We start from the raw sequence: 24,889 nt of genomic DNA, 5'->3' as shown, positions 1-24,889 counted from the left end.
ACTGCAAGGGTATGAAAAAGTCCATTGTACAGTGTTCATGCTCTAAACCTTATACAAGTAAGACATAAATATCCATATACAGACTGCATTTCAAGACAATGTAAAATCTCATCCCTCTTTTGGACTTAGGGTTACTAGCCTCCAGGTGGTAGCTGGAAATCTCCCAGAATTGCAACCTATCTCCCGGCCACAGAGATCACTTCACCTGGAGAAAATGGCTGCTTTGGAGGGTGGATTCTATGGAATCATACCATGCTGAGGTCCTTTCCTTCCTCACACCCTGCCTTCTCCAGGTTTCACCCCTCAAAATCTCCAGGAATTTTCCAACTTGGGAGCTGATAACCCTATTTGGACTGTTTTGCCATTTCTTTTTCCAAGCCCCAGTTCGCTCCAGTCTTCCTTTTACCTGTTGCCACAGGTTAGAAATCATAGCATCCCTCAGAAGAGATAGAAACGCCTGCGCAGACTTCTGCCAGAAGGAAGCAGAGCTCCTGTCCTCTTAGCAAGCAAGAGGTTCAGTCAGGCCTAGATTTAAAGCCACTTCCTCCTCTCTTCAGAAGGCACCCAACACAGACAGAAACACTTTGACATGTGCTGATAGCACTGAAGCACCATTTGCTTTCAAGACCTCAGCAAGTATCGGATGCTGAGTGAATGGGTACCGAGATGAGTAAAGGAATAGCAGAATGATTCAGTTTGGTGGTATTGTGTATAAAGGCTCAGGATCCAGCGCGGGTATGTCCCAGAGCAAGGGAACTTCTCTCTCAAGATCTTGGAAAATGACTGCAAGCCTGGTTTGATAATATTGAGCTAATAATAATAATAACAACATTTGATTTATACACCACCCTTCAGGACAACTTCATGCCTACTCAGAGCGGTTCACAAAGTATGCCATTATTATAACATTTGATTTATATAACACTCATTGAGACAACTTAACACCCAGAGTGGTTTACAAAGTATGTTATTATCCCCACGGCCGCCACCTTGTGAAGTGGGTGAGGCTGAGAGAGCTCTGGAAGAGCTGTGACCCAAGGTCACCCAGCTGGCTTCAGGCGAACGAGTGGGGAATCAAACCCATTTCTCCAGATTAGAGTCCCACTGCTCTTAACCACTACACCAAACTGGCTCTCTCTAAGATGAGCCGTTCAAGCCAACTAAAGTTTTGGTTTACACATGCAGGAAAATGGGGTGTTGGCTGCTACGGACTGCCCAGTTTTAGACTGCTAGTGGAAGGTCACATTTTGGAATGCTTCCTCGTGTGAAAAATTGCTGGGAATCAGACGGCTGGTGCAGCAAATGAAGAGGGGGCAGAACCTTCCTCTCTGCAATTTTCTATTTGTGTGGAACTTTTTTTAAAAAATACAAAGCAACTTCAAAACTGGGATCTATCAACTGCAACTAAGAACAGTATAGCCCCTTGTCCTGTATGTAGCCTTTAAGGGCAGCTCCTTAAGGAAGCTGACATTGCGGGCAGCTACAAACATTGACCAGTAAGGGAAGTTTCTTGCTCTGTTCTAGTCCTTCGGCATTCTCCAGATATTTTTATTTTAGAGCATTGATACTCTGCTTTTTCTCCTAAAAGCCTAAGGTGGCTATCAGACCCACTCAAAGCATCTTAATTCTGAGCAGAGCCCATAAATGCAGGTTAAAAAACCCCACAGAACAAGGTCATGTATAGAGAAGATCCCCCTGCCCCACAAAAGAAAACCGCCAGATCTTTACCTCTCGAGATCTTTGCAGACCTTCTGAGGATAGAGGAGGTCGCAGGGAAGGCAACGGAGGCCCTCTTAACACCAGGAGATAAGCGAGCAGGCAGGCAATGAGTGCGAGCAGATGGGACAGCACAGAAGCCAAGAGAAGCACTGCTATGGAGATGAGTAAACGGAGAAGGTAGGCAGTGACATGAGTGAATGGGGCGGCAGTGGGGAAGTCAAAAGAGGCACCTGGCAAGAGAGGGAGGCAGGCGGACAGGAGAGAGGGCACAAACCATCAGGGCAGGGGAGGCAGGGAGGCAGAGAGAGGTGCAAGCTGAGCCAAGCAGGCAGAGGCAGAAGGGGAGGGGTGGAAGAACAAGCAAGCAAGGCAACTGCAGGAGGGGCAGCAAGGAGAAGTAGAGATGCTTCCACAAAAAGAGCAAGGCAGGTAGAGTTAGTGGAGGGGTTTCCCTTTTCCTTCCTGCGTTCCTTGTGGGCCCCTGCTTGTCTTACCTTCCTAAAATATGTTCCATAAAACAGTATCACAGAGTCCCAATATTTTACTGGAAAATACATTATTCGTATCTTACGGTAGGTGTGGACACATGTGGTAAGCCCACCAAGTCAGCTCGTGGCGGATGCAAGATTCAAACTGAGGATGTTCCGATCCTTAGCACTAGTGGATCAGTGGCAGAGCCCAGAAAGATCTCGGTGCGGCACACGGGATCTCCGGCAGAAGGGTGTCAGGTTCTGCATCCTGTCTCTGTCCCATGCCCTGTGCAGCAAGTTGCTTGCCTGCTCGTTTCAATGCCTCAGCAGAGGAGAGGGAAGAGGGTTCAAGATTTCCCCCTGCCCTCCTTTCCTCCAGCCATCTCCTCTTGAGCACAGATTCTGTCTGTCCTCGTGGACTTCTCCCTGACTTTTAAAGGCCAGTCTAAAGAGGAGGGTGGGTCTTCCTCCAAAATCTGGGCTGCTGATTAGAGGGTGGCTCCAGCCTCAGACTTCCTTCTTTTAATCCCTTCCTTCCTTGCTTTAACCCCGTAATTGCCCTCCCGATCCCTGCCCGTCTACCGGGCCAGATCTGTGTTGCTGTGGGGTGACCTGCTGACCCCCACGTGGTTCAGCTTTGCCCCTAGTAAGAGTCGGGGGCTAAAGGTGGATTTCCACCCAAGACCTTGAAGAGTACTGCACTAGGAAGTTGAACAGTCTGATTCAGACAAGCGAGTGTAGGAATAGGCAGAGCACGTGCTTTGCAGACAGAAAAATCTCTTTTTTGGTTTTCCCAGTTAAAGGGAGTTTCTAGAAGAAGCAAGTGCTTAGACTTTGGGGAGCTGACAGCTACTGAGATAGATGGGCCAGTGGGTTTAACACGTTTGAATTCGACATTCCACACCACGGTCATGACAGCGCCCCACTTCAAAGCGCATTAAGGGATATCGAAAGCTTTTCAATGCTGACATTAAGAACACTAGTCTAGATTAGCCCTTGGAATACAGCAGCAAGGGTGGTCCGTTTGGAAGGCCATAAAGTCCAACCTGAACTTCTGGATATTCAGCCTTCTTTCTCAGGGACTGGCAGAAGGAATAAAAGAGGAATGGAACCCAAAAGAGGAAGCCTATTTGCAGTTCAGTTTCACTGTGGAAGATTTCTTCTGCCCTCCCCTCAACCCAAACAATGGCTGAATCCACACGTAACGGCATAGCGCTAAACTGTCGGAATGCCAGCGTCTTCCTGGCGCGATTTCTGATGTCATGGTGCCACGAGAGCGGCATCGTGGCGCGATGATGTCAGAAATCGTGCTAGGAAGATGCTGGCATTCCGAGAGTTTAGCGCTATGCCAGTACATGTGGATTCAGCCGATGTATTAAAAAACCTCACATATCTGATCCAGTTTCATGGCCCCTCCAGAGGGCCCAGGTATTTTGTCTCCCACCCTCCCAGCAACCCGAATGACGACAGTTCTTGTAATCGGCACCTCCCCGTCAAGATTTACCTCTGTCTCACCAAAGCGTGGGCACATTCTACAAAGCTTCAACACTATCTCTCCTTGTTCCTCTGCAGCCCCAATGTCTCCTCTCCCCAAGACTCAGAAGATCTGGGAAGTTTGTGGGTTTTTTTATTATTATTAAAGGAGAAAAAAAGAATAAAAATGGTAGAACAGGCAAGATGTCCTTAGAGTACGTTATTTTCTCATCCGTTTTCTGCTTCCCAACATGCAATGCAAAGACGTCAGTGGTGGTGGAACAGGTACTACACCAAGACCATCCACGACAATGGTGACGTAGGACACGGTAAACAGGGAAGGAGAACAAGATAACTTAGCACTCAACAGGAAGCCAAAAATGTATGGCCAACTCAACAGAGGTGGGGAAGAGGCAAAAAAATTACATAATCCAGCGTGCCCAGGCAGAGGCTGCGTTCAAATAGGGAGGTTTTCCCATCTCCCTGTCATCATCGCTGCTAGGGCAGAAGCATTCACACTGGCCACAGAGCATCCACACGGCAGATTTGTGCACACTTTCTTCAGTCAGCCCTCCCTTTGCCATGCCACTTCAGGGTTTTTAGAAATTCAGAAGTCACTATCTTTTTAAAAAAACTCTTTCGCCACAGTGATAAGGGCTTAGCAGCTTACGTTTCTCTTAGAAATGGAAACTCAGAATTCACAGGAACTAGTAGATCGCAGTAACAGATAAGGTCATTGCACTATGAGCCACAGCACTGCCTGATTTTTTTTTAAAAAAAAGTCATCAAAAACCCTCTGGTGATGGGGGAAACGGCAGCTGCGAACAGCTGGCAGAAGGAAATTGATACCAATGAGCATGGGACCTTTAAAAAACGCACCTTCCCATCCAGACACTTGTACTATGTTTGAAATAGAGCATGCCAAGGATGGGGAAAGCCTGGAAAGCAGGCGATTAAAGGACAACAGCCTGTGGAATAGATGCTCCCCACCCCCAAAGGAAAACTAAGGCAGAGACAATCCTCCATGGGTCTTTGCACAAGGGACTTTTCCCATGGTTTGGGGGCAGAACTGCAGCGATTTTTTTTTCTCTGCACTTCCTCATCTGTGCCTTCCTGTGATTTCCCTGACTGATCTCTATGCTTTCTCAAGCCACCTTTGATGTGATCTGAGAAACAGTGGAGAAATTATAAGGAAGCCACAGAAAGACACCAACTGGAAAACAGGCAAGCACAGAGGAAAATCACTGTAGTTCAACACCCAAACCGCAGGGAAACCCCATGTGAAAAGATCGCATGTGGATGCAGTCCTAGGTTAAGTCTGCAAATGCAGTGAGAAGGTGGAAATAAGCTGAAGTGGAGGACTATACCACTTGGAACTATAGCAGAGGGCCACCACTTTTGCATGTTCATCTGTAGGGCAGGGGGAGATTCTTGTATACAGAAAACCAGCACGTCACGCAGAAAAATTTCTGAAAATAGCCCTTTGCTTGCTGCATTGGTTTTCTATGTCCACTGAATTTTTAGATGCACTCAAAGGTGTGGGCTGAAGTGTTATAGTCCACTCTAACACCATCAGACTCACCAGCTCATTCTGTAGTCTTTCAGCCTTTCTGTTATACCTTTAGTTAAAAACGTCAAGTGTATCTGCAAAGTCCTGCACAGACTGCAAGGGTCGGGGGGGGGGGCAGCGGCTCCTGCCTCACAGTTGAATTCATAGGAAAAAAACAAAAATAAGAACACAGGTTTAAAACACAGAGGCCCACTATGTACCAGCACAGGTCTCTCTAAAACCGAAACATACCGTATTGATCCTGGTTCAGAACTATTACAACTGTCAATGGGATAAAATCCAGGCCTTCTCAAGATGGCCATTTTATCCCCATACACTCCTCTTCACACTCTTTCCCCTGGGGACACTTCAACACGGGCAGCTCCATTTGTGTGGCTCCCCCCAAAACAACCACAAGGGCACCGGCCACAACCGGGCACAGTTTTTCAAGCCACAAGAGTCCAACATCCAGAAGCACCCCCTAGCCATCTGGCCATGAAGGGTGAATGAAGACAATGTTCCTTTTCTTGGCCCAGCGAGAAAAGACAGCCTTCTCTGTGATGAAGCGGTGCCCCCCACGTGGAGCTCTTTCGTGAGCCAGGTACATTCGGCATTCGTCCAACCTGCCCTTCTCGAAGTAGTGGTACGGTACAGGAGGCTGGCTCTTCTCTCTGCCAAAAACAACAGAAAGAAAGGGCGGGATTAGAATCCCATTTGGCAGAAATTTGTGTCCCCTCTGCCCGCTTTGAAAATTTTTCCATGCGAGACTGCGGGGGAATCATTTAATAAAACATTTCCTAGATTATCTTGAACCAAACTTTCCCCCCGTTTCCCCTATCAGAAATGCTCCAAACAGATTTAGGGCACGCTTAGCTTCTACAGAGTAAAACAGTTGTGTCTGTCTGTGAGTGACAGAGACTGTATATACCTGCTTCCAAGGGACACTTGGGCACTTTGCAAAAGTTAACTGCATTTTGAAACTGTCCAGCGGGACTGGAGGTCCATTAACGAAATTACAAATTCATTTTATGAAATACTGTATTTATAGAAATGAAAAAATATATACTGGAGAAAAATATAGGAGCTGAAAACATTTCTGTTGCTGTGAGCTTAAAGGCTGTGTGAATACAACCTTTTTAAAAATTATTTACTCCACACTTTTATCCCCGTTGAAGACCCAAAGTTAAAACAGCCTTCTTCTGTCCTTCATTTTATCCTTACTTTAGACGGCTCGTGGAGGTTTTGAAGTAAGGTTGACTAGTCAAAGAGCTTCCATGACAGAACGGGGATTTGAACCTGGGTCTTCCGAACTCTACTTTGACACTCCAAATACTACACATTGGCTGATTCCGCACACGTTGGATAATGCACTTTCAATGCACTTTATCAATCGTTTGAGGTGGATTTTTTGTTCTGCACATGAAAAAATCTGTTCCAAATGATCTATAAAGAGGATTGGAAGTGCATTATTCAACGTGTGCGGAATCAGCCAGTGTTGGTTCTTAGTAGAGTTTGATGCATCAAGAAAAGAGACAGGACTATCGGCCAAGAATTGCTTGGCATCAAGCCCCCGTCCTGGGACAACAAGAGCGGTTGTTCATGCTTCTATAGCGGCTTGAGAGACCCCGCCCCCATCCCTGGCCCCCTGCAGTTAATCCCTGCTATTTAACCATCGCTATTTAACCATCTCCCAACCATACCTGCAGTAGCTTTCGCTGACCATGCCAAAGACAAAGATCTGCTCGCACATTTCCATCGCCAAGACCATGGTGAACCAGCCAGTGCTCAAGAAGGATCCAGACTTCATCCTGCAATTTGAGAGACATGTGACGATTGGGAGGGTGGGGGAATTGGCCCCCATCGCTGATCTGGCAAAGTAGAACCAAGTGGTTCTACCTTACTCGGACTGCGCCACTTCAGGCAGGAGTGCATACACTTCAAGGCTGCTGCACTATGAATTTTTAACACTGTTCCATGAAAAAAAAGATACCGTGGCTCTGCTCAGATGCTGTGCCAAGCCATGGCTTGTGCTAACCCCGGTTTAGATCCTCAACCTGAATGCACAGGCAAACCTTGGTTTCAAGCAGTGCAGCTGCTTACATTTCCTGTCTAGGTAAAGGTGCCTGTGCAAGCACCAAGTCATTACTGACCAATGGGGGGATGTCGCATCATGACGTTTTCTTGGCAGACTTTTTACGGGGTGGTTTGCCATTGCCTTCCCCAGTCATCTACACTTTACCCCCAGGAAACTGGGTACTCATTTTACCGACCTCAGAAGGATAGAAGGCTGAGGGCCAAGCTACAAGTGACGAATGACACAGGTTGGACACTTGTCAGCTTCCCTCAAGTTTGGATGGGAAATGTAGGCATCCTGGTCTTGCAGCTTGGCTCTCCGACGGCTGTCCAGTGGACTTTTCAGCTGTCACTTGTCCAACATTCCGCCAAGCTGCCTACATTTCCTATCAAAACTTGAGGGAAGCTGACAAGTGTCCAACCTGCGTCATTTGTCACTTGTAGTCTGACCCTGAGTCAACCTTGATCCGGCTACCTGAACCCGGCTAGCATGCCAGAGGACTTATTGCTATTGTCATTACGAGATATGTAGACACGGTTACGAGAAATTACTGTTGTATTTATTCAAGCACAAGTAATCGTATGAATTTGTATTGTATTAGCATTATTACATTTGCGCTTGAATACAGGAGAGTGTTGCTCTTTAACTAGTGACTGTGTGTTAACTGGTAGAAATTCCCAGGCGGTTAGCCGCTTTTTGGTTTGAATTTACTCATACCGGGGATAGCCTTTATGTTCAGTTTCGGCTACCTGAACCCGGCTTCCGCCAGGATCAAACTCAGGTCATGAGCAGAGCTTGGGCGGCAACACTGCAGCTTATCACTCTGCGCCATGAGTCAGCACTTTTATCTGTAGGCACAGTGGCTTCTAAAAGCAAAGCAACAGCCATAACTATGATTTCCCAGTTCAGACATCGTATTGTGTGATTGCTGAGCTGCTAGCTTTCAACATGCAACTCAGATATACCAACCTCCCCGAGCAGGCTACAGCACTATAGCCCTAGGAAAATTTTATCACTCAGATCTGCTGCATATGTTAAACTGGAGATACAAAACTGGAAACCTGTCCCTGCAGTCTGAAGGGATACTGCCGGGACAGTGGCTAAGCTCCTCAGTAACAACCAGGTTATAGGCTGCTTCCACATGGCGGTATTGCTCCAGTTTTCTGTCTAAACTAAAACAATTGTTTTTGGGATGCCCACATGACAAAATCTCCTTTCATAAAGGGATAGAGAATGTAAACAATACTACTCTATGCCACGTGTTGCTGCAAGTATGGTCCTACTTGGTAGTTTCCATGTTGTCTAATATGTCGTGTCAAATTGCTTATGTTTTGTTTCGCCATTGTTTGAGCTCTGTGTTGGATTCCTGCCCCAGCTGTTGATCATATTGATTTCCACTGTGTAATCTACTCACAGAGCTAAGCTACAAGAGACAAATTACATGAAGACATCCACATGAAGGGAGTTGCAATGTTAGCTGGGAAGCTGAGTTTTAAATCCAGAGGAGTTAGCCGTGTTAGTCTGTAGTTGCAAAACAGTAAGGAGTCCAGTAGCACCTTTAAGACTAACCAACTTTATTATAGCATAAGCTTTTGAGAACCACAGTTCTCGTCAGATCATCTGACAAAATTAAAATAAATAAAATTGGTTAGTCTTAAAGGTGCTACTGGACTCTTTACTATTTTGAGTTTTAAAAGAGATCGGCTTTGTCCCTTTCCCCTCTCTACAGAGCCAGGGGAGATCCCTCCTCCGAGGGTTTGTTAATTTCCTCTTTGCCTCCTAGAAGGGGAGGTGAAACTCACAGAGCCTGAGGCAAAGAGGAAATAAACCAATCTTGGCTAGCTCTGTAGAAATTGACAAAGCCTTCTGATCTCTTTTAAGGCTTCCAGGCTAACATTGTGACTCCCTTCACACGCTCTTCCTCATTTAATTAGTCTCTTGTAGCTTAGCTCTGAGTCTTCATGAGAAAGGTGAACTATAAATAATGTAAATAATCAAGTGCCTTCTATGTTTTCCTCTGCTTTGATCTTTCCCAAACCTGGTCCGGTATGACCAAGGCACCTTTGCATGCTGTGAGGACAGGAAGGTGTGCATCTTTGCAGGTGCTGTCCACATCTGTGCCATTTCCCTTGTTTCAGATCCTTGCGGCTGCCCCACCCCATTGCAGGGCTTTTATGGGCAGCCTCAGGTGGCTTGGGACAAGAAAAGTGTGGAGAAAGCTAGCACGTGGACACTGTGAATGCCTCTACATCTGTAGTGGTGACTGAAGGACCATGAAGAACCATAGTTACATGGATGCAGCCATAGTCTCTAGCTAAACACAGGCTGTTGTCGTTATTTAAAACCCAAACCATCATGTATTTCAGGCTACAAAGATAACACTGCCCAAGAAAACAGAACAAGTCTTCTTGGAGACGTCAACCTAATCCCTAAATCCTGCAAGACATCGAAGACCAGTGCAACCACATTCCTCTAGCTGCGGGCGTCCTGCTAAGCGGCTCTCACCTGTCCTTCCCCGTCTCAATCTGGAAAAGGTCATCGCAGTGGGCCATCATCCTTTCGGTCAGCGTGTAGAGATGCAGGCTGGGGTACATCTCCTTCACCTTGAGGAGTGTCCTGTAAGCCAAGCCCACCTTCTCCCTGCTCATCCGCTTCGAGGGCCCCCAAATGACGTAGACTGTGTCCCGGGCCTGTCTGAAGAAGTAGGACTGGTTCCTCAGCAGCAAGGGGATACTGGTGTGGGAAACCACCCGGATGGTGCTCCGGGCACCCACGTCGTCCTCATAGCCCTGTGTGGGGGCCTGGTTCATACGTAGGACACACTCCTTGTCGTCAATCTCCTTCCCCGAATGCGAACCCAACATCTGCCCTGAGCTGGATACCACAGCGCACTGACGGCATGGGGTTCGGACCAATGGCTGAAGGGAGAAGAGAAGTGATGTTAGAAGATCCTTCGGGGCATCGGAGGGAGATGGCGAGGCCAAGGCTGAGGCTACCCCACAGTGTTGCCTCGGCTCCCGTTTTAAAGCCAAATACAAAGGACGGGAGCTCATGTCATGAACATGTTCACTCTCTGACAAGAGCACCTGCTCTGGGGCCCACTTATTATTTATTATTATTAATTATTTATGTAATTTTTAGTCCACCTTTCTCACTGAAACTCAAGGAACATTACACAATGTGAGATTAGTACAGTTAATATCACGGACATCTCCATAAACAATGCCATCGGGTAAATAAACACACATTTACAAAGGCATAGCATTAACAAGAATCCAATACAGAGTTGAAGAAATGCTGAAACGTAACATAAGCAATTCTAGGGCTGACATTAGACGACGTGAAGCACAGGTAGCTCACAGGAGCACATATTTAAAACAACAGATAATACGTAAGGCAACATAGTGGTGAAGTCTATGGTCCCTAACTCGTTAGCGAAGCCTTTTTGAATAATTCGGGTTTGCGTCATTTGCGGAAAGCTGGGAGAGTGGGCGCTCTCCTGACCGCCTCAGGCAGGCCATTCCACAGGGTAGGGGCCACCACAGAGAAAGCTCGTGTATAGGCTGCTGTTATTTCGCCCATGTGCAGGGTGGCACCTGCAGGAGACCCTGTTCAGATGGCCCACTTAGTGGGTGTGCCAAACCAGCCACTGCCACAACACATTACCTCATGGTGGGGGAGATATTAAAGCTCAACTGATCTCCACTGGCTCTGGAACCTAAATTCCAGGAGGGATGGACTTACAACAAACCTCTTTGGGAAGGCAATTCCACAGCCTTCGTGCCGCCATTCGGAGACAGTGCAAGACTTGCTTGCACAACACAGTGATTTAGCCAAATCTGACTGGCTGCATCATCGTCAAGCTATGTGATCCCCAACTGGCTAGGATCACAGAGAATGGGCAGTTTTTAAAAAAGCAGCCGAGATAATGAGCAGCCCGTGAAGAAAGGGCAGGAGAGGATTTAGGGAGTGCTTTGTTCCTGCAAAAGCAGCATGTCTGCACCCCAATTTAAACCAAATCTAATCAGCGATGCCTTTTTTGGTCTGAAGGAAAGAATATGACTGAGGGGGTTGTGCACTGGCTTTGGATACGAGAGCCATGGGTTCAAATCCTTGTTCTGCTATAATGCTCACTGGGTAGGTGACCTTTAAAACCATCTCTCTCTCAGCCTTGATTTCTGTCTGATAATTGGGAATGCAACTGAATCCCGCCTCTTCTCTTTGGAGTGGTGCAAGCATGAATATATATTGGAAAGGCTAGAGAGAGCCCTGTGTACTAAAGCCAGTGGTGTAGAATGAGAGCCAAAAGGCTGAGCTAGACATTCAGAAGGGTTTGTCTTCGAATCTTACCTCTCTCACACTCCCATCAGGTGGCCTTAGGCAAGCCACATACTCAACCTTCAGCTATCCCTGTATACTGATCTATCCTACACAGCTGTAAAAATAACAGAAAGATAAGGTCCTACTGGCTAGTGCTCTGTTGTTTAATGTCAGTCTTGGAATTGCTTATGCTCTGTTTCAGCATGTCTTCAACTCCGTATTAAATTTTTGCTGATGTTATGTCTTTGCAAATTTGTATGGCAGTTTATTGAAATGTCCTTGATAATGACTCTACAAATCTCACACTATGTAATCCGCCTTGAACCTCAGTGGAAAAGGCGGACTATAAATGACATAAACAAACAAACAAACAATGCAAGGGTAGGACTCTGAGCATTCAAAAGCGCTATATACCTGCCAAATAGTACTTTGCTAACTCTTCCGCAACAGTGTCTTAGCTCCCAAGACTGTGAGTGATGTTCTGAAGTACAGGGAATGAAGCTTAGGCCAAAGAGGTTCCCCACCATCTTCTTGTAACGCATCTGGGCCCCTGCTCCAGTCAAACTGCAGTGCCGCTTTACTTCACCATATCCTACCAATTTATCACGGCTACTTCCCCAACCTATCCTTTCTCACCCCTTCAAGACCAGCAATGAGTACACCAGATCAAATGCTACCACTTTGCTGTTGCACATTGTGAACACGTATGCCAGAGTCCCAATGAGGAAGGGTTAGGCTCGCTTCAAGTAGAAAATGGAGGCAGATGCAGGGAGAGAAGCAGTTCTGGGCAGCCAACTTGGAATTCCTTTCGTCCAAAATTATGTCGATTCTGGACCTTAAGTCCACCCTCGTACGTCTGTGACAAGGGTCTCTTAGGATCAAACTAGGTAACACTGCATATGGCACACTGCCATTTTAATTCCTTTTTTTACTATAAAAAAATACTGCAAGATCTCAAACCGGCTGGGGACCCACCCCGCAATATTTTCAAAAGCCCCAAAGGAGGCTGTTTTGGATCTTGAAAGCGGCATGGGGGAGGAGACAGGAGCCCCTGATCCCCCAGACCATGGACCCCAGCAGGATCAGGCCTCTGCAGCATTTTTTTAAAAAAAAAGGGATCTAAAATGATACCACGTCCCCTTGATGGTCTTGGAGACATGGTACCATCTGGTTTGACCCTTAAATGGAGTCAAATTAGCAAACACTGTACAACTTTCCTACAGTAGTTTCTCCATGTGGCATCATCTCATCCAGAATAGTGCCACATGCCAAACATTGTCATTTAGGAGACTTCTTTATCCTGCCACCACAGGAAAAGGCAGCCAACCAGACTGCAGAGCACTAGAGAGAATGAACAAAGACAGACCAGCACAGCACTCGAAATATTTCTCTCTGTACCGCTCAGAATTGTTTACAACAGAAGAATGAGTGAAGCACAATCACAGGACTGGAAAAACAAAATGTGGTCATTAGCACATAAAAGTCCAACTCATACTGAGTGCTAAAAGCAGAGCACAGATGGATCACTCCAGCATGCCTGGAGAGCAAATAACTAAGGAGTGGACTCAAGTTAGAGACCCCCATTGCACACTTTAGGGGGATAGCAGAAAACCTCCAAGGACTCAGGTCAGTTTGGCCTGGGTAAAATGCCTCCCTTATGTCCCCAATTCAGACTTTTTAGACCCAGAGGTTGAGAAAAGTCCACCAAGACTCTCCTAAGAAGAGGGCCGCAACTCCTTACTTACTGGCTACCAACTGTTTTCCAGGAACAGATTTAAGGTGCTGGTTTAGATCTATAAAGGCCAAAATGGCCCAAGAACTGGTTCTCCTCACAATTTCAATACCTTGCTAACTGCAACAATGATTCTTAGTGCTCCATCCCATGCTGTTACTTTTCCTCAATCAAGAATCTGATGAAACCCCAAAGAGGCCTGGGGTAACCCTCTTTGTACGTCAGCTATTGGCCATAAATGCGTCTGGCCCTAAATATGTTCAGGTCTGCTCTTCACATGAACCTGAACGAGGTGGTAGGTGTACCATTTTCGGGAGCAGGATGACCGTTTTTGACTGCTCTCATTCACCCACTCCCCCCAAATCCCCTCCTTGCTGGTGGACACTTGCATATCAGGCAGCAGTCCATGCTAGAACCCCCTTCCTTGAAGTGTAAGTTTTTACTTGAAAGGAGGTTTAACAGAGAGGAACATTAGAAAAAGCTGTATCCCTCAGCAGGGTCTGAAGGGCAGTCCACACAACTACCTCAGAGAACAGAGAGAGTTTTGTCTCCCTTTCCTGTGATACTAGAGTTGAGGCGCACTCAACAAAGATGGGCAGTAGAATCAGGAAAGATAAAACAAAATACTGCTTTACACAAGTGATTAAGATGTGGAACTCACCGCCAGAGGATGTGGCGATGGCCACAGGCACTGATAGGTTTAAAACGGGATTAGACAGAGTCACAGAGAGTTCGGTCAGCGGCTACTAGTCATGGTGACTAAAGGGAACATTCACATTCTGAGGCAATAAACTTCTGAATACCAGTGCCAACGGCAGCACTGGGGGAAGGCCTTGGCTGTCCAGCGCAATTGGTTGGCCACTGTGTGAAACAGGACTGGATGGAGCCCTCGTCTGATCCAGCAGGGCTCTACTTATGTTCTACCTGTTATGTACTGGCTGAGCTTCAGTCTGAGGGGCCGTTTCCACACACGTTGAATAATGCGCTTTCAATACACTTTAGTTATCCTTTATAAATGGAATTTGTGTTTCACACACGAAAACCCAGTTCCAAATGATCACTAAAGAGCACTGAAAGTGCATTATCCAACATGTGTGGAAGCAGCCAGCATAGGCTCCTAAAGCTCTCGTTCCTATTGGTTATTTTATTGCAGGGTGCCTCCAATCCACTATGTATAATCAAGTCCAATGACAAGCTCTGTAAATATGTTACATTGTGTACAGTTGATGCAAATTATGGTATTCTAGGGTGCGTGTTACTATTGGTTGTTGGTTATTATCAGGGCGGGGTTTGTGGGTATATATTTGGGCTCACGTTGAGCTTGAGTTTTCTGTCTGTTCTGGCTGTCGCTCTGAGCTGAAATCACTGCTGGCTGAAATCACTTGAGCGCAAGGCTCAATACTTAATACTACCACCATCATTCTAGAGCACATGAGATGTGACCTGGGTTCAACTGGGCATCCCCATTAATGGTGGCAACAGTCCCTGCCAGCTTTAAGGTGTTTGGCCCACCTTTCCATCAGGAACGCTGATGTAACCCTCAAACTGGATGGCTCCAGGCACCGTAGGCAAACGTCTTTCTTGTTCTTCAGGAGGCTGGCAGCTGAGCCAACAAAGCGACACACAGAAGCGAGGGCACAGCAAGATATAAAGGAAGGAGCAAACACACAGCACCACCACAGTTAAGAACAGTCGAAGCTGAAAGAGAAAGTCAGAAGTTCCTCTTAGGGGCTGCTGGAGACGCATCTGTAGCTCAATTACCTCGTAATTACAAGTTTTAAAAAGTCTGTGCTGCTATTATAAAGTACTCAGAATGTTATCCTATTTTCAGTATGTAACTGAAGATGCAGCACGGCCTGTTCCAAGGGTAACAATATCTTGATTATTCTATCCCACCCTTCTGGAGCATCACCAATTTTACAGCCTGAGTATCTTCTGGAGAAAGTGCAAAATATTTTTATTCAAGTGGGCTTTGGGACAAATGAATCTCCTAATTCATTTGACAACATTTCCAAAGGACACACACAGCCCCGAGGAAGAGAAGGTGAAATATGATGGAACCCCCTTTATGTCTCCAACCTGAATATCTGGGCGACCTGAATCGATTTCTTAATCTCTCCTTTTCTCTTTTCTATCAAACATTTGCCCTGATCTGGATAGCCCTGGATAGCCTGATGTGTTGGACCTTGAAAGCTAATCGGGGTCAGCCCTGGTTAGTAATTGGATGGGAGACCTCCAACAAAGACCAGGGTTGCAGAGGCAGGCAACGGCAAACCACCTCTGTTAGTCTCTTCAAAACCCCATGGAGTTGCCGTAAGTTGGCGGAGACTTGATGGAAATTTCCACCACCACCAAACACCTGTTTGTTCTAATAGTGGACCATTAGCAGGTTTATCCATAGCGAACAACCATTTCTGCACGGGAATCTACATCTTTCACAAAGTGGTGGGTTTTTGGCGGGGGGAGAATTGGTGCTTTAAGCAGATAGAAGTGTCTAAGAGGCTTGCTTGAAATGCAGTAATTGTCTTACAGCCCCTTAGAGGCAGCAAATTAGTAAAGAAGTTTATAAGGAAAGGAGTTCTGGTTTAACTGGAGACAGGCTAATCGTTCTGCCACTATAAAAACAGGTGTTTAAGCTGTTCACTTAGATCGGGCAAGATGAAAGAGAGCATCACTGACACAAATGTAACAATGCTATAAATCGGGAAGGCTAACCAAGAAACAGATTTAGTCAGTGAACCATGTTTATAACCATCAAGCTAATAAAGCTATCACAGAAAAATCTTTTTAGCGTGCTTGTAATTATTATACCACAGTAATTAGCAATAGTCGTTTTCAGAAGACTCTTATAACAAGTACAGAATTGCAACAAAAAGTTACACTCTGCCTGGCTCCTTAGTAAACCAAGTTGATAAAGTGCTTGTGCCAAGTAAACGATCATTACTATGTAAGACAGTTCATTCTTAATTATTGCACAAGTCCATCTTCTGGCCTTGGAAGCTCTGAAGGCGAGAAATCACATTAGTACAGCAGTGTAAGGGCCCTAGCATGACTCTCTCCCTCTCCCCAGCACAGTGTAGTAATTAGTATCAGGGAGACCTGGGTTCGAATCCCCCACTCCATGAGGCTCACTGGATGACTTTGGGCAAGTTAATCTATCAGTCTAACCTACCTCACAGGGTAGTGGTTGGAAGAATAAAATAGAGGAAGGAAGACGCATGTAAACCACACTCAGGTGCTTGGTGTGACACCCAAAGACTATCTATTTGTCTAGAATATTTATATCCCCTTTTCCTCCAAGGAGCGGATGGGCACAAATGCAGCTGTCTGACATGCTCCTTCCTGCTTCCCCTTCCATACTCTGCTTTACTGTAAGCTTCCTGGTTTGCAAAGCCTTCAAAGGCCAACGGAAGACTTCACAAACCAGAAGGCTTTCCACCGTGTACTGGGCCGAGCCTCTCAGTAGTTAAGAGAAGCCAGGCCACTTCCATTTTTTGAGGCTTCTGTCAGTGTAGCTCTGTGACTGTCAGGGCTTTTTTTCTGGGAAAAGAGGTGGTGGAACTCAGTAGGTTGCCAGCACAGGGGACAACTCCTGGAGGGAGGTGGTGCCCCTGGTACCACATGTGTACACGCAAAGTGCGCATACACTTCTGGGACCGCACAATGACATCACTTTGGGTCAGCTGGAACAAGGGTTTTTTTTTGAAGTTTAAATCACCCTCAGCAAAAATGGTCACATGGCTGGTGGCCTTGCCCCCTGATCTCCAGACAGAAGGGAGTTTAGATTGCCCTCCATGCCGTGCAATCTAAACTCCCCTCTGTCTGGAGATCAGGGGGTGGGGCCACCAGCCATGTGACCATTTTCAAGAGGTGCCAGAACTCTGTTCCACCACGTTCCAGCTGAAAAAAAGCCCTGCTGACTGTACATATCACATCATTTGGAGATAACGTCAAAAGTCTACATTTGAGGCCCTCCATGAATGTAAGGCCTGGGCCAAAGAGCTCTCCCCAGCCCGGTGACAGGCCCTGGCCAGCCTCAGGTATAAGTGAGAAGAGAGGGCGAGTGCAAAAGCAAGCTATGCTGGTGTCAGTTACACACGAACAGAGGCTGTCCCAATGTCTAAAAACAGCCTTTATGTCCAATTGTGTGTTTGATTTATCAGTAGGGGAATCTCGTGTTGGTTGCACAGCCAGGCACACTAGAATCATAGAATCATACGGCTGGAAGGGACCTCTAGGGTCTTCTAGTCCAACACATTACCCACTGTAGCATGTTGAATCAAACTACAATCGGTAATGTGTGGCGCCTGGGTAATCTCAATCTGACTTCACTTCACAAGCGAGCTGGGCACTGATTTGGATTGGGACCACAGCATAGGGGGAGGGGGAACCGTCAGCCTTTTCCCTTGTTCAGTTGCCCCACTGGGTGGCTGAACATGTAGGCTACCAGCGAAGTAGCCTTTTCCAAAAGGGGGCTCCAATCGCAGACAGCCCACAGGGCTGCCCTTTCACGTTTTGAACATGCTCCACTGGGAACATGTGCTGCGCCATCCCACGGAAGCCTGCAAGGGCAGAAAGGCAGAGAGAGAAATGAACAGGCAGGGGTGTCACTTATGTCCCAAAGGCAGCTTCTCGAGATACTTACGAACACCCACATCCTTCTAAGGTCTTATCAGCCATGTATTTGCCTTGGGCCTGGGGGAGTTGAATACCCTGCCAAAAAAAAAAAGATACACTCACTCACACAAGAGATTATTCAAGCAACTAGATCCCAAGTTGCGTCGTAGAAGCCAGCAGGGTTGCCAGTCTCTGAACTGCCCCACTTGCTGCAGCCCTCTCTCTGAAAGAACTTTGGCCTGCAGCTGTCAGTAGGCAATTCCAGCCCAGAGCACATGACGCCCCCCCCCCGAACTTTTACTGGACGTGGGGAGAGAGAGGGAGACCAGGTATGGCTAAGCAGGCCCTGCCCACCCGCCCCCCACTGCCAGCTCGCCAGCACTATACCTATGCATGAAAGAAGCCGTCCCCCGTCTGTTTCCCGCCAGTTATGTACCGGTTTCCAGGCTCAATTCAAAGTACTGGTTCTTACCTTCATGGTCCTAGACGGCTTGGTGGCCAGGGACCCTGAGGGACTGTCTCCTCCCATACCTTCCAGTCCACTAGTTAAGGTTTGCCTCTCAAGCCCTGTTTTCTTCCGAGGTGAAGTGGGTGGCGACTGGAAACATGACATTTCCTGTGGTGGCACGACACCTCCGGAACGCCCTCCCTCTTGAGGCTCAACTGTGCCTACTTTACTGTCTTTCAGGCCCCAGACCAAAACGTATCTTTTAATCCAAGTTTTGAACTAGGGGTTTTACCCTACCAGCTTTTAAACATTCCGCCTCTGCTTTATGGGTATTTGTATGCAGTCCGATGGCTTGTTTTTAATATTGTTGCATTGTGTTAATTGTAAGCTGCTTTCAGCAGGACTCTGAAGAGGTGGCATAGAAATATCCTAAAGTTTCTGCAGACACATTCCCTCCCCATGATGAGGAACATACTGGAAGCAGCACCCCTGAGCACATGACAGGAGTGTGCACACGCACGCACGCACTTCCTCCATGTGTCGGCACAGGGCTGACAAGCTGTCAGTTGCATGGAGGCAGGGGAAGTGGCTGCTTTATTTGTGTCTGCTTGTCCTTTCTGTGCAGGGACTGACTGCGGGGGGGGGGGCGTGTCATGTGCTCAGGGCTGTTGTTTTTGCTCCATCACATGAAAAGGGTCACCACTGATTTATACACATCTAACACCCATTGCCTCATCATCACCGGACTGTCAAACAAAACTAAAACCATTGTTTACACACACAAAAGAACAACGTAAAAAAGAGTCCAGTAGCACCTTTAAGACTAACCAATTTTATTGTAGCATAAGCTTTCGAGAATCACAGTTCTCTTCGTCAGATGCATGGAGGGCAGAAAGAAACTGGTCAAATATAGAGAGGGAGAGGAGAGGAGGGATGTAAACAACTCCTTTGATATGGAGATGCAGGCAGCTCCTTTTGATGTGGGGATCAGTTTGCTTTTGTAAAGGTTCAAAGGAGTTTGCCGTGTTAGTCTGTAGTAGCAAAATCAAAAAGAGTCCAGCCGCACCACCAACACCATACAATTCCACTGCAGCACAAGCCTTCAATAACCACAACCCTCCCCGCCATGAAACTAACAAGCGAACTTCGGTCTGTACAGAGGGAGGTTGCTTTCAGTAGTGGCCAGTTTGCAGGAATTATCAGGAGGAGTCAGGAATAAGCAAGAGCCCAGATCAAGTTTGGATGTAAAGGCACTTCTTTGCATGTCCTGGATTTGGCAGGGGTGGGGTGGGATTGTAAATAAATGAGTTTCCAGCTAAGCATAGAACTGTTTGCGTTGGTCTTATTAGATAAACAGTTCTATGCATTTGATGGGGCAGAGGAGGAAGACACCCCCTGCAACTGGAAAGAGCCCTGCAAGGGGAGTGGGGGTGGAATACATTAAGCCCCTAGTGATGGAGGAGGGGAGCCAGGCTATCCCATCAGGGAGAATGAATCCAAAGGGCTAAGCGGTGGGGCTCACTCTCTCTCTACAAGAGACATCTTACACAAGAATGCTCAAGTGTAGGGAGACGCAATGGTGGCCGGGAAGTTTAGTTTAAAAATACAGAGCCGGCGGAGATTGCTCCTCAAAGGGTTTGTTAATTTCATCTTCGCCTCCCCGAAAGCACAGAGGTTATAGTATCAGACTATAACAGGAGAGACCCAAGTTCAAATCCCTGCTCCGCCATGAAGCTTGCTGGGTGACGTTGGGTCATTCTCTGCCTAATCTACTGTACATCTTTGCTCTGAGGATGATGGGAGAGCTATCAAAGTGGTCTGGAACTCTTTGGAGGAAATGAAATAGATTAAGGAAGTGGTTCTTAATATGTGGGCCAGGACCTTAAAAATGGGCCATAACTCTTTCAAAAGTGGGCTGCAAGGCCTATGAGGAGGTTAAGCTGGGAAAGGAGGCTTGACAGCATATTTGGGTTTGCCACGGGATAATTTGTAAAGAGGCTGTCTGAAACACAGCCTGTTGCTCTCTAATGCTACAGAGCTATAAATACTAAACACGGGAAAAAATAAACTTGTCCAGTGTTAAATGATGAGAGATGCCTATATTATATGTTGGGGAGGGAAAAAGAAGTGTGAAGTTACTTTGCAAATGGGTCTCAAACACACAGTAAGTTTAAAAGTGGGTTCTGCTTAAACTTTTTTTTTTTGCAAACCACTGGGTTAGAGAGCAGGTCTCTGGAACTGGGTCATTTCAGACATACAAGGGAGTTTCTCTATGGGGGGAGGATCGGGGGCAGTATGTGTAGGCATAACATCTCAAGCCACTGTTTGAGTTTTGGCAGTGGCAGGGACTGGAGCTCCCATGTTTTGTTCTTTCCCCTCATTTCTGGTTTCTCAGAGCAGGGCCAGTATGTGCTTGTGGCAGGAAGGAACTCTGCTCATGTCCCACTTGAGTCTGATATCCGGATTCAGAGCCGACCACTAGAAACAGATGACAGAACTGAGGCCCACCTCAGAGCCAAGCTACAAGTGATGTAGCTCAAGTGAATGGCAAGTGAACAGGGAGGAATACACGTGAGTCTATTCACTTGCCAGGCAAGTGTCATTCATCACTTGTAGCTTGGCTCTCAGTTGCAGATGTGGTTCATGTATGCAGGGGGACGAGGCATCATGACTGCACCACTTCCAAAGGCAGGTACAGGATCACATTTTGGAATAACTTCCCTGTGTTAAAAAAAACTCCTATGGCTTCATTTAAAGGCTCTCTCCCCTTCCCCTTAGCTTGTTCTGCCATCTAAAACTGCTGCTTCCCACACCCAAGGAAGTAAAAATCTTTTCCTTTTGGTTCTTCATTTCCAGTTGTCATGGGAACTGTTCACTTTAACTCTGCCTAGGGCTGACTGGCCACAGGGCTTGAACTGAGGATTCGTGGTTTTAGATTCCTTTATTTAGTCTCTTTAGGGAAAGAATTAAACCTCCAGGTAGGAAATCAGAAGCATCCTTCTCCATCTTAGTTCACCTTTCTTTGCCCAGCCTCATTTTTCCAGCTAACTGTTGTTCTTTCACTTTCTATTGAGAGGAAGCTTAAGGAGGCTAAGCTGAAAATGGGCAAGAAAATGAGCAATAATGCTTGCTAGGACTCTCTTTTTTAAAGGTCTCTAGTTCCACTCCAGAAACACAGGGCCAGAGGCTGCAGGCTTAGGACCACTTTCTTGCGAGTAAGCCCCGCTGAATAAGACTGGACTTATTTATGAGCAGGCATCCTTAGGAATTGCTCCCCGAGTCTCAAGAGATCTGGCACCAGGACAGAGATCAACGGACCTAGCAAATATTGTCAGACGTCAACTGACCTCCTATAAATGTTATCATGGCCAAATATTCCACACAGCCAAGGACATCTTTGGGTAAAGTGACAGTCTAGCCTGACAGCACTATTGATCAGCGGATAGCAAATGGGCCCTGACTGCCCATCCTTGCACAAGTATCAGTGTGACCATGAGTACATGGTCACACACCGCCCCCCTCATCCCGGAGCAAAGATCTGACAATTGCATCTTTAGCATCAGGTATTGTCTTTTTGAAGACTGCTGTTATTTCACTTTCAATAAAATGTGTTAACTACTTGGGCTTCCTTTGGATTTCCAAGAATGCACTAACGGTTCACCTTTCAGATACCTCTTGCGTACATTTACACATTATTTGCTATAAATGATGATAAATTAATTAAATTCTATATGCTCCACTTCATTAGAATCTATAAGATTGGCCCACGATACAAAACAAAGCTAAAGATCACAACGGATGGCAACTCATTCTTTAAAACTCTGCGTAATTCCTGAGTTACGAGTGTGGCCTTGGGGAGTTAATATAATCAGCAGAAGTCTCTCTGGCTGTTAAGAGCTTTACTAGTAATTCCAAATACTTGGCCCCAGGGTAGGATTGGACAGGCCACAATTCATCAGTGGAGACAAAGCTAGGAGACTCTAGTCAATATGCAGAATCCTGGAATCCTAAGCCCATGCTAGAAGGACAGACAGACATGAAACCAATCAAAAGAGATGAAGCCTGTCAAAAGAGCATAACAATCCCAACCTTCCAGGACATTCAGGTACTGACCTAAAAGTAGCAGTTCTCCTGCAGAGGAATGTCAAAGGGAGATTAGAAAGAGAGATGGCTGAATTGCAACTGGTAAAGAAGCTCAAGACAATGCATCCACCTGGACTGAACCTAGACCTTGGCTTCCTGTCTCATTAACAATGCTGATTTCTCCACACTCACCCTCTGCATACCCCACCCTATTCAATCAGCCTGCCATTGTAATTCACCGGCTATTATCATTCCGCTTCTGTAATCACTCCACTCTCCAAGATATAAGGACGGCTAGACTCACATTCTAGCTGTTGCCTGTGGCTCACGAAAGCTTCTACCCTACCACAAATTTTGTTAGGCTTATGGGTACTACTGGACTCTTGCTCTTTTCTACTGCACCAACAACCCCAACGGTTATCGCAGGAAAGCCTTCCTCCAAACTCAGGTACTCACCGCGATGGTTATTTTTAACGGGGCTGCTGCTGCTGCTTCAGACAAGAGTCTCTCGACAAGACGCCCCAGCAGCGGCTGAAAAAATGAAAGTAAATGAGAAGAACCAGCTGTGCTCCAACGTGCCAAACGCTTCCCCGTTTCCCGACACGGAGCAGCACTCTGTCCATGCTCGGCAGCGCGCTTTCCCTACCCCCTCTCTCAGCCCAGCCTTGCCATGAGTCGCGCTTACCTGGCAATAGCTCCCAAAAAGAGAGCCCCGTTGATTTCGGCCAGGTCTACTTGCGAACAAAGGCGCGCCGGATCGGGCCCCCGCGCGGCTTCTCCGCGTCCCGGGGGCCAAGCGCAGGGCGCACGGAGGCCGCCTCTATTCCCCGGGCTCCCTCCGCGCGGGCCGCAGGAGGCTGCCCGAAGCGGCGGCCATCGGCGCGCCTCGGGGGAAGCCCGAGTCGGGGGCCGAGGAGAGGGCGGCGCCGCGTCTCTGCCGGCCCGGCCTGGGCTCGAGGGCTGCGCGGGGAGAGGCCTCCTCGCCCGGCCCTGCCGCCAACATCTGCCGGCGCCTCGCCAGAGCGCAGCGCAATTGCGCGCCGGCCCAGGCCTGCCTCGCCGCCGCCGCCGCCCCTCCCGCAGGCCGGGAAATTGGGAAGTGGGCGGCGGACAAGCTCGGGCCTTCGGCCTGCCCGGAGAAGCGGGAGGGAAGCGGGCTGCATTCAGACACGCCTAGGGTTGCCAGCCTCCAGATAGTGGCTGGAGATCTCCCGGAATTACAACTGGTCTCCAGGCCACAGAGATCAGTTCCCCTGGAGAAAATGGCTTGGCGTGGGGGGGGGGGTTTGGACTATGGAATTATGCCATGCCAAGGTCCTTTCCCTCCCCAAACCCCTCTTTCTCCAGGTTTCTCCAGGTTTCACCCCCACCCCCGATCTCCAGGAATTTCCCAACTTGGAGCTGGCAACCCTAGACCCACCAGGACGTGTTCACACCTGCAGCAGAGCGTTGCCAAATGCCAGGTGTGGCCTGGAGATCCCCCAGAATTACGACTGATGTCCAGACTCTCCCGGAGGAAAAAACGACTGTTTTGGGAGATGGATTCGGTGGCATTATAACCAGCCTCTCCCCAGTCTCCACCCTTCCCCAAATCTCCCGGAATTTTCCGACCCGGAGGTGGCAACGCAAGTGCCGGGGGTGGACCTTTGAGGTAGTGGAATGAACTGCAGATGGACAGCAAGCACTTAGGAATGCGCATCTCTGTTAAAAACACCCTGCAGGTCGCCAACCGGTGCAGCAGGAAATGAGAGGCGGCAACTTTCTTCCTGATAAGCTAGTTTAGTATTTGCAAGGAATCTTCGTGTAAATGAGAGTCCTGTAGCCAGGGCGTTTTTTCTGGGAAAAGAGGTGGTGGAACTCATGACTGCACAATGATGTCACTTTGGGTCATCTGGAACAAGTGGGGAGTTTTTTAAAGTTTGAATGGCCCTGGGCGAAAATGGTCACACGGCTGGTGGCCCTGCCCCCTGAGCCACCGGCCGTGTGACCATTTTTAAGAGGTGCTGGAACTCCATTCCACCATGTTCTGGCTGAAAAAAAAGCCCTGCCTGTAGCACCTTTAAGGCAAACCAACTTTATTGCAGCATGAGCTTTCGAGAACCCCACAGCTCTCTTCTTCAGATGCATCTGATGAAGAGAGCTGTGGGGTTCTCAAAAGCTTATGCTGCAATAAAGTTGGTCAGTCTTAAAGGTGCTACTGGACTCTACTAATTTGCAACTAGACTAACATGGCTAACTCTGGATTCATGTAAATGAACACTGCACTCCAAACTGTTGCCGGCAATCCGTTCTAACGCCTTTCTGCTGGAGACAGGCTGAGCGGAATTGTACTTGATGGCATCAGTGGAGCTCAGTCTAGTTCCCCCCTCCCCTCCATCTTGCTAGAAGGCCCAACTTTCACAAG

At 47.5% G+C, this 24,889-nt stretch overlaps 1 protein-coding gene across 1 annotated transcript; it reads right to left on the bottom strand.

Moving 5' to 3' along the window:
- Positions 1-3,561: 3,561 nt before the first annotated feature.
- ST6GALNAC4 (ST6 N-acetylgalactosaminide alpha-2,6-sialyltransferase 4) lies at positions 3,562-23,480 on the bottom strand. The gene is made up of 7 exons (XM_054998627.1): positions 23,171-23,480; positions 22,942-23,016; positions 17,983-18,050; positions 14,850-15,035; positions 9,791-10,203; positions 6,912-7,019; positions 3,562-5,882 (listed from the first exon to the last, which is right to left on the bottom strand). Exons 3-7 carry the CDS (start codon positions 17,992-17,994, stop codon positions 5,693-5,695), a joined length of 909 nt encoding a protein of 302 aa, XP_054854602.1. The 5' UTR covers positions 17,995-18,050; positions 22,942-23,016; positions 23,171-23,480; the 3' UTR covers positions 3,562-5,692.
- Between the last annotated feature and the right edge of the window lie 1,409 nt (positions 23,481-24,889).

This window comes from Eublepharis macularius, chromosome 14, assembly GCF_028583425.1.
Source record: "Eublepharis macularius isolate TG4126 chromosome 14, MPM_Emac_v1.0, whole genome shotgun sequence".
Taxonomy (NCBI): Eukaryota; Metazoa; Chordata; class Lepidosauria; order Squamata; family Eublepharidae; genus Eublepharis; species Eublepharis macularius.
The sequence above is the reverse complement of the archived record's forward strand: the minus strand, read 5'-3'. Positions and strand labels throughout refer to the sequence as shown.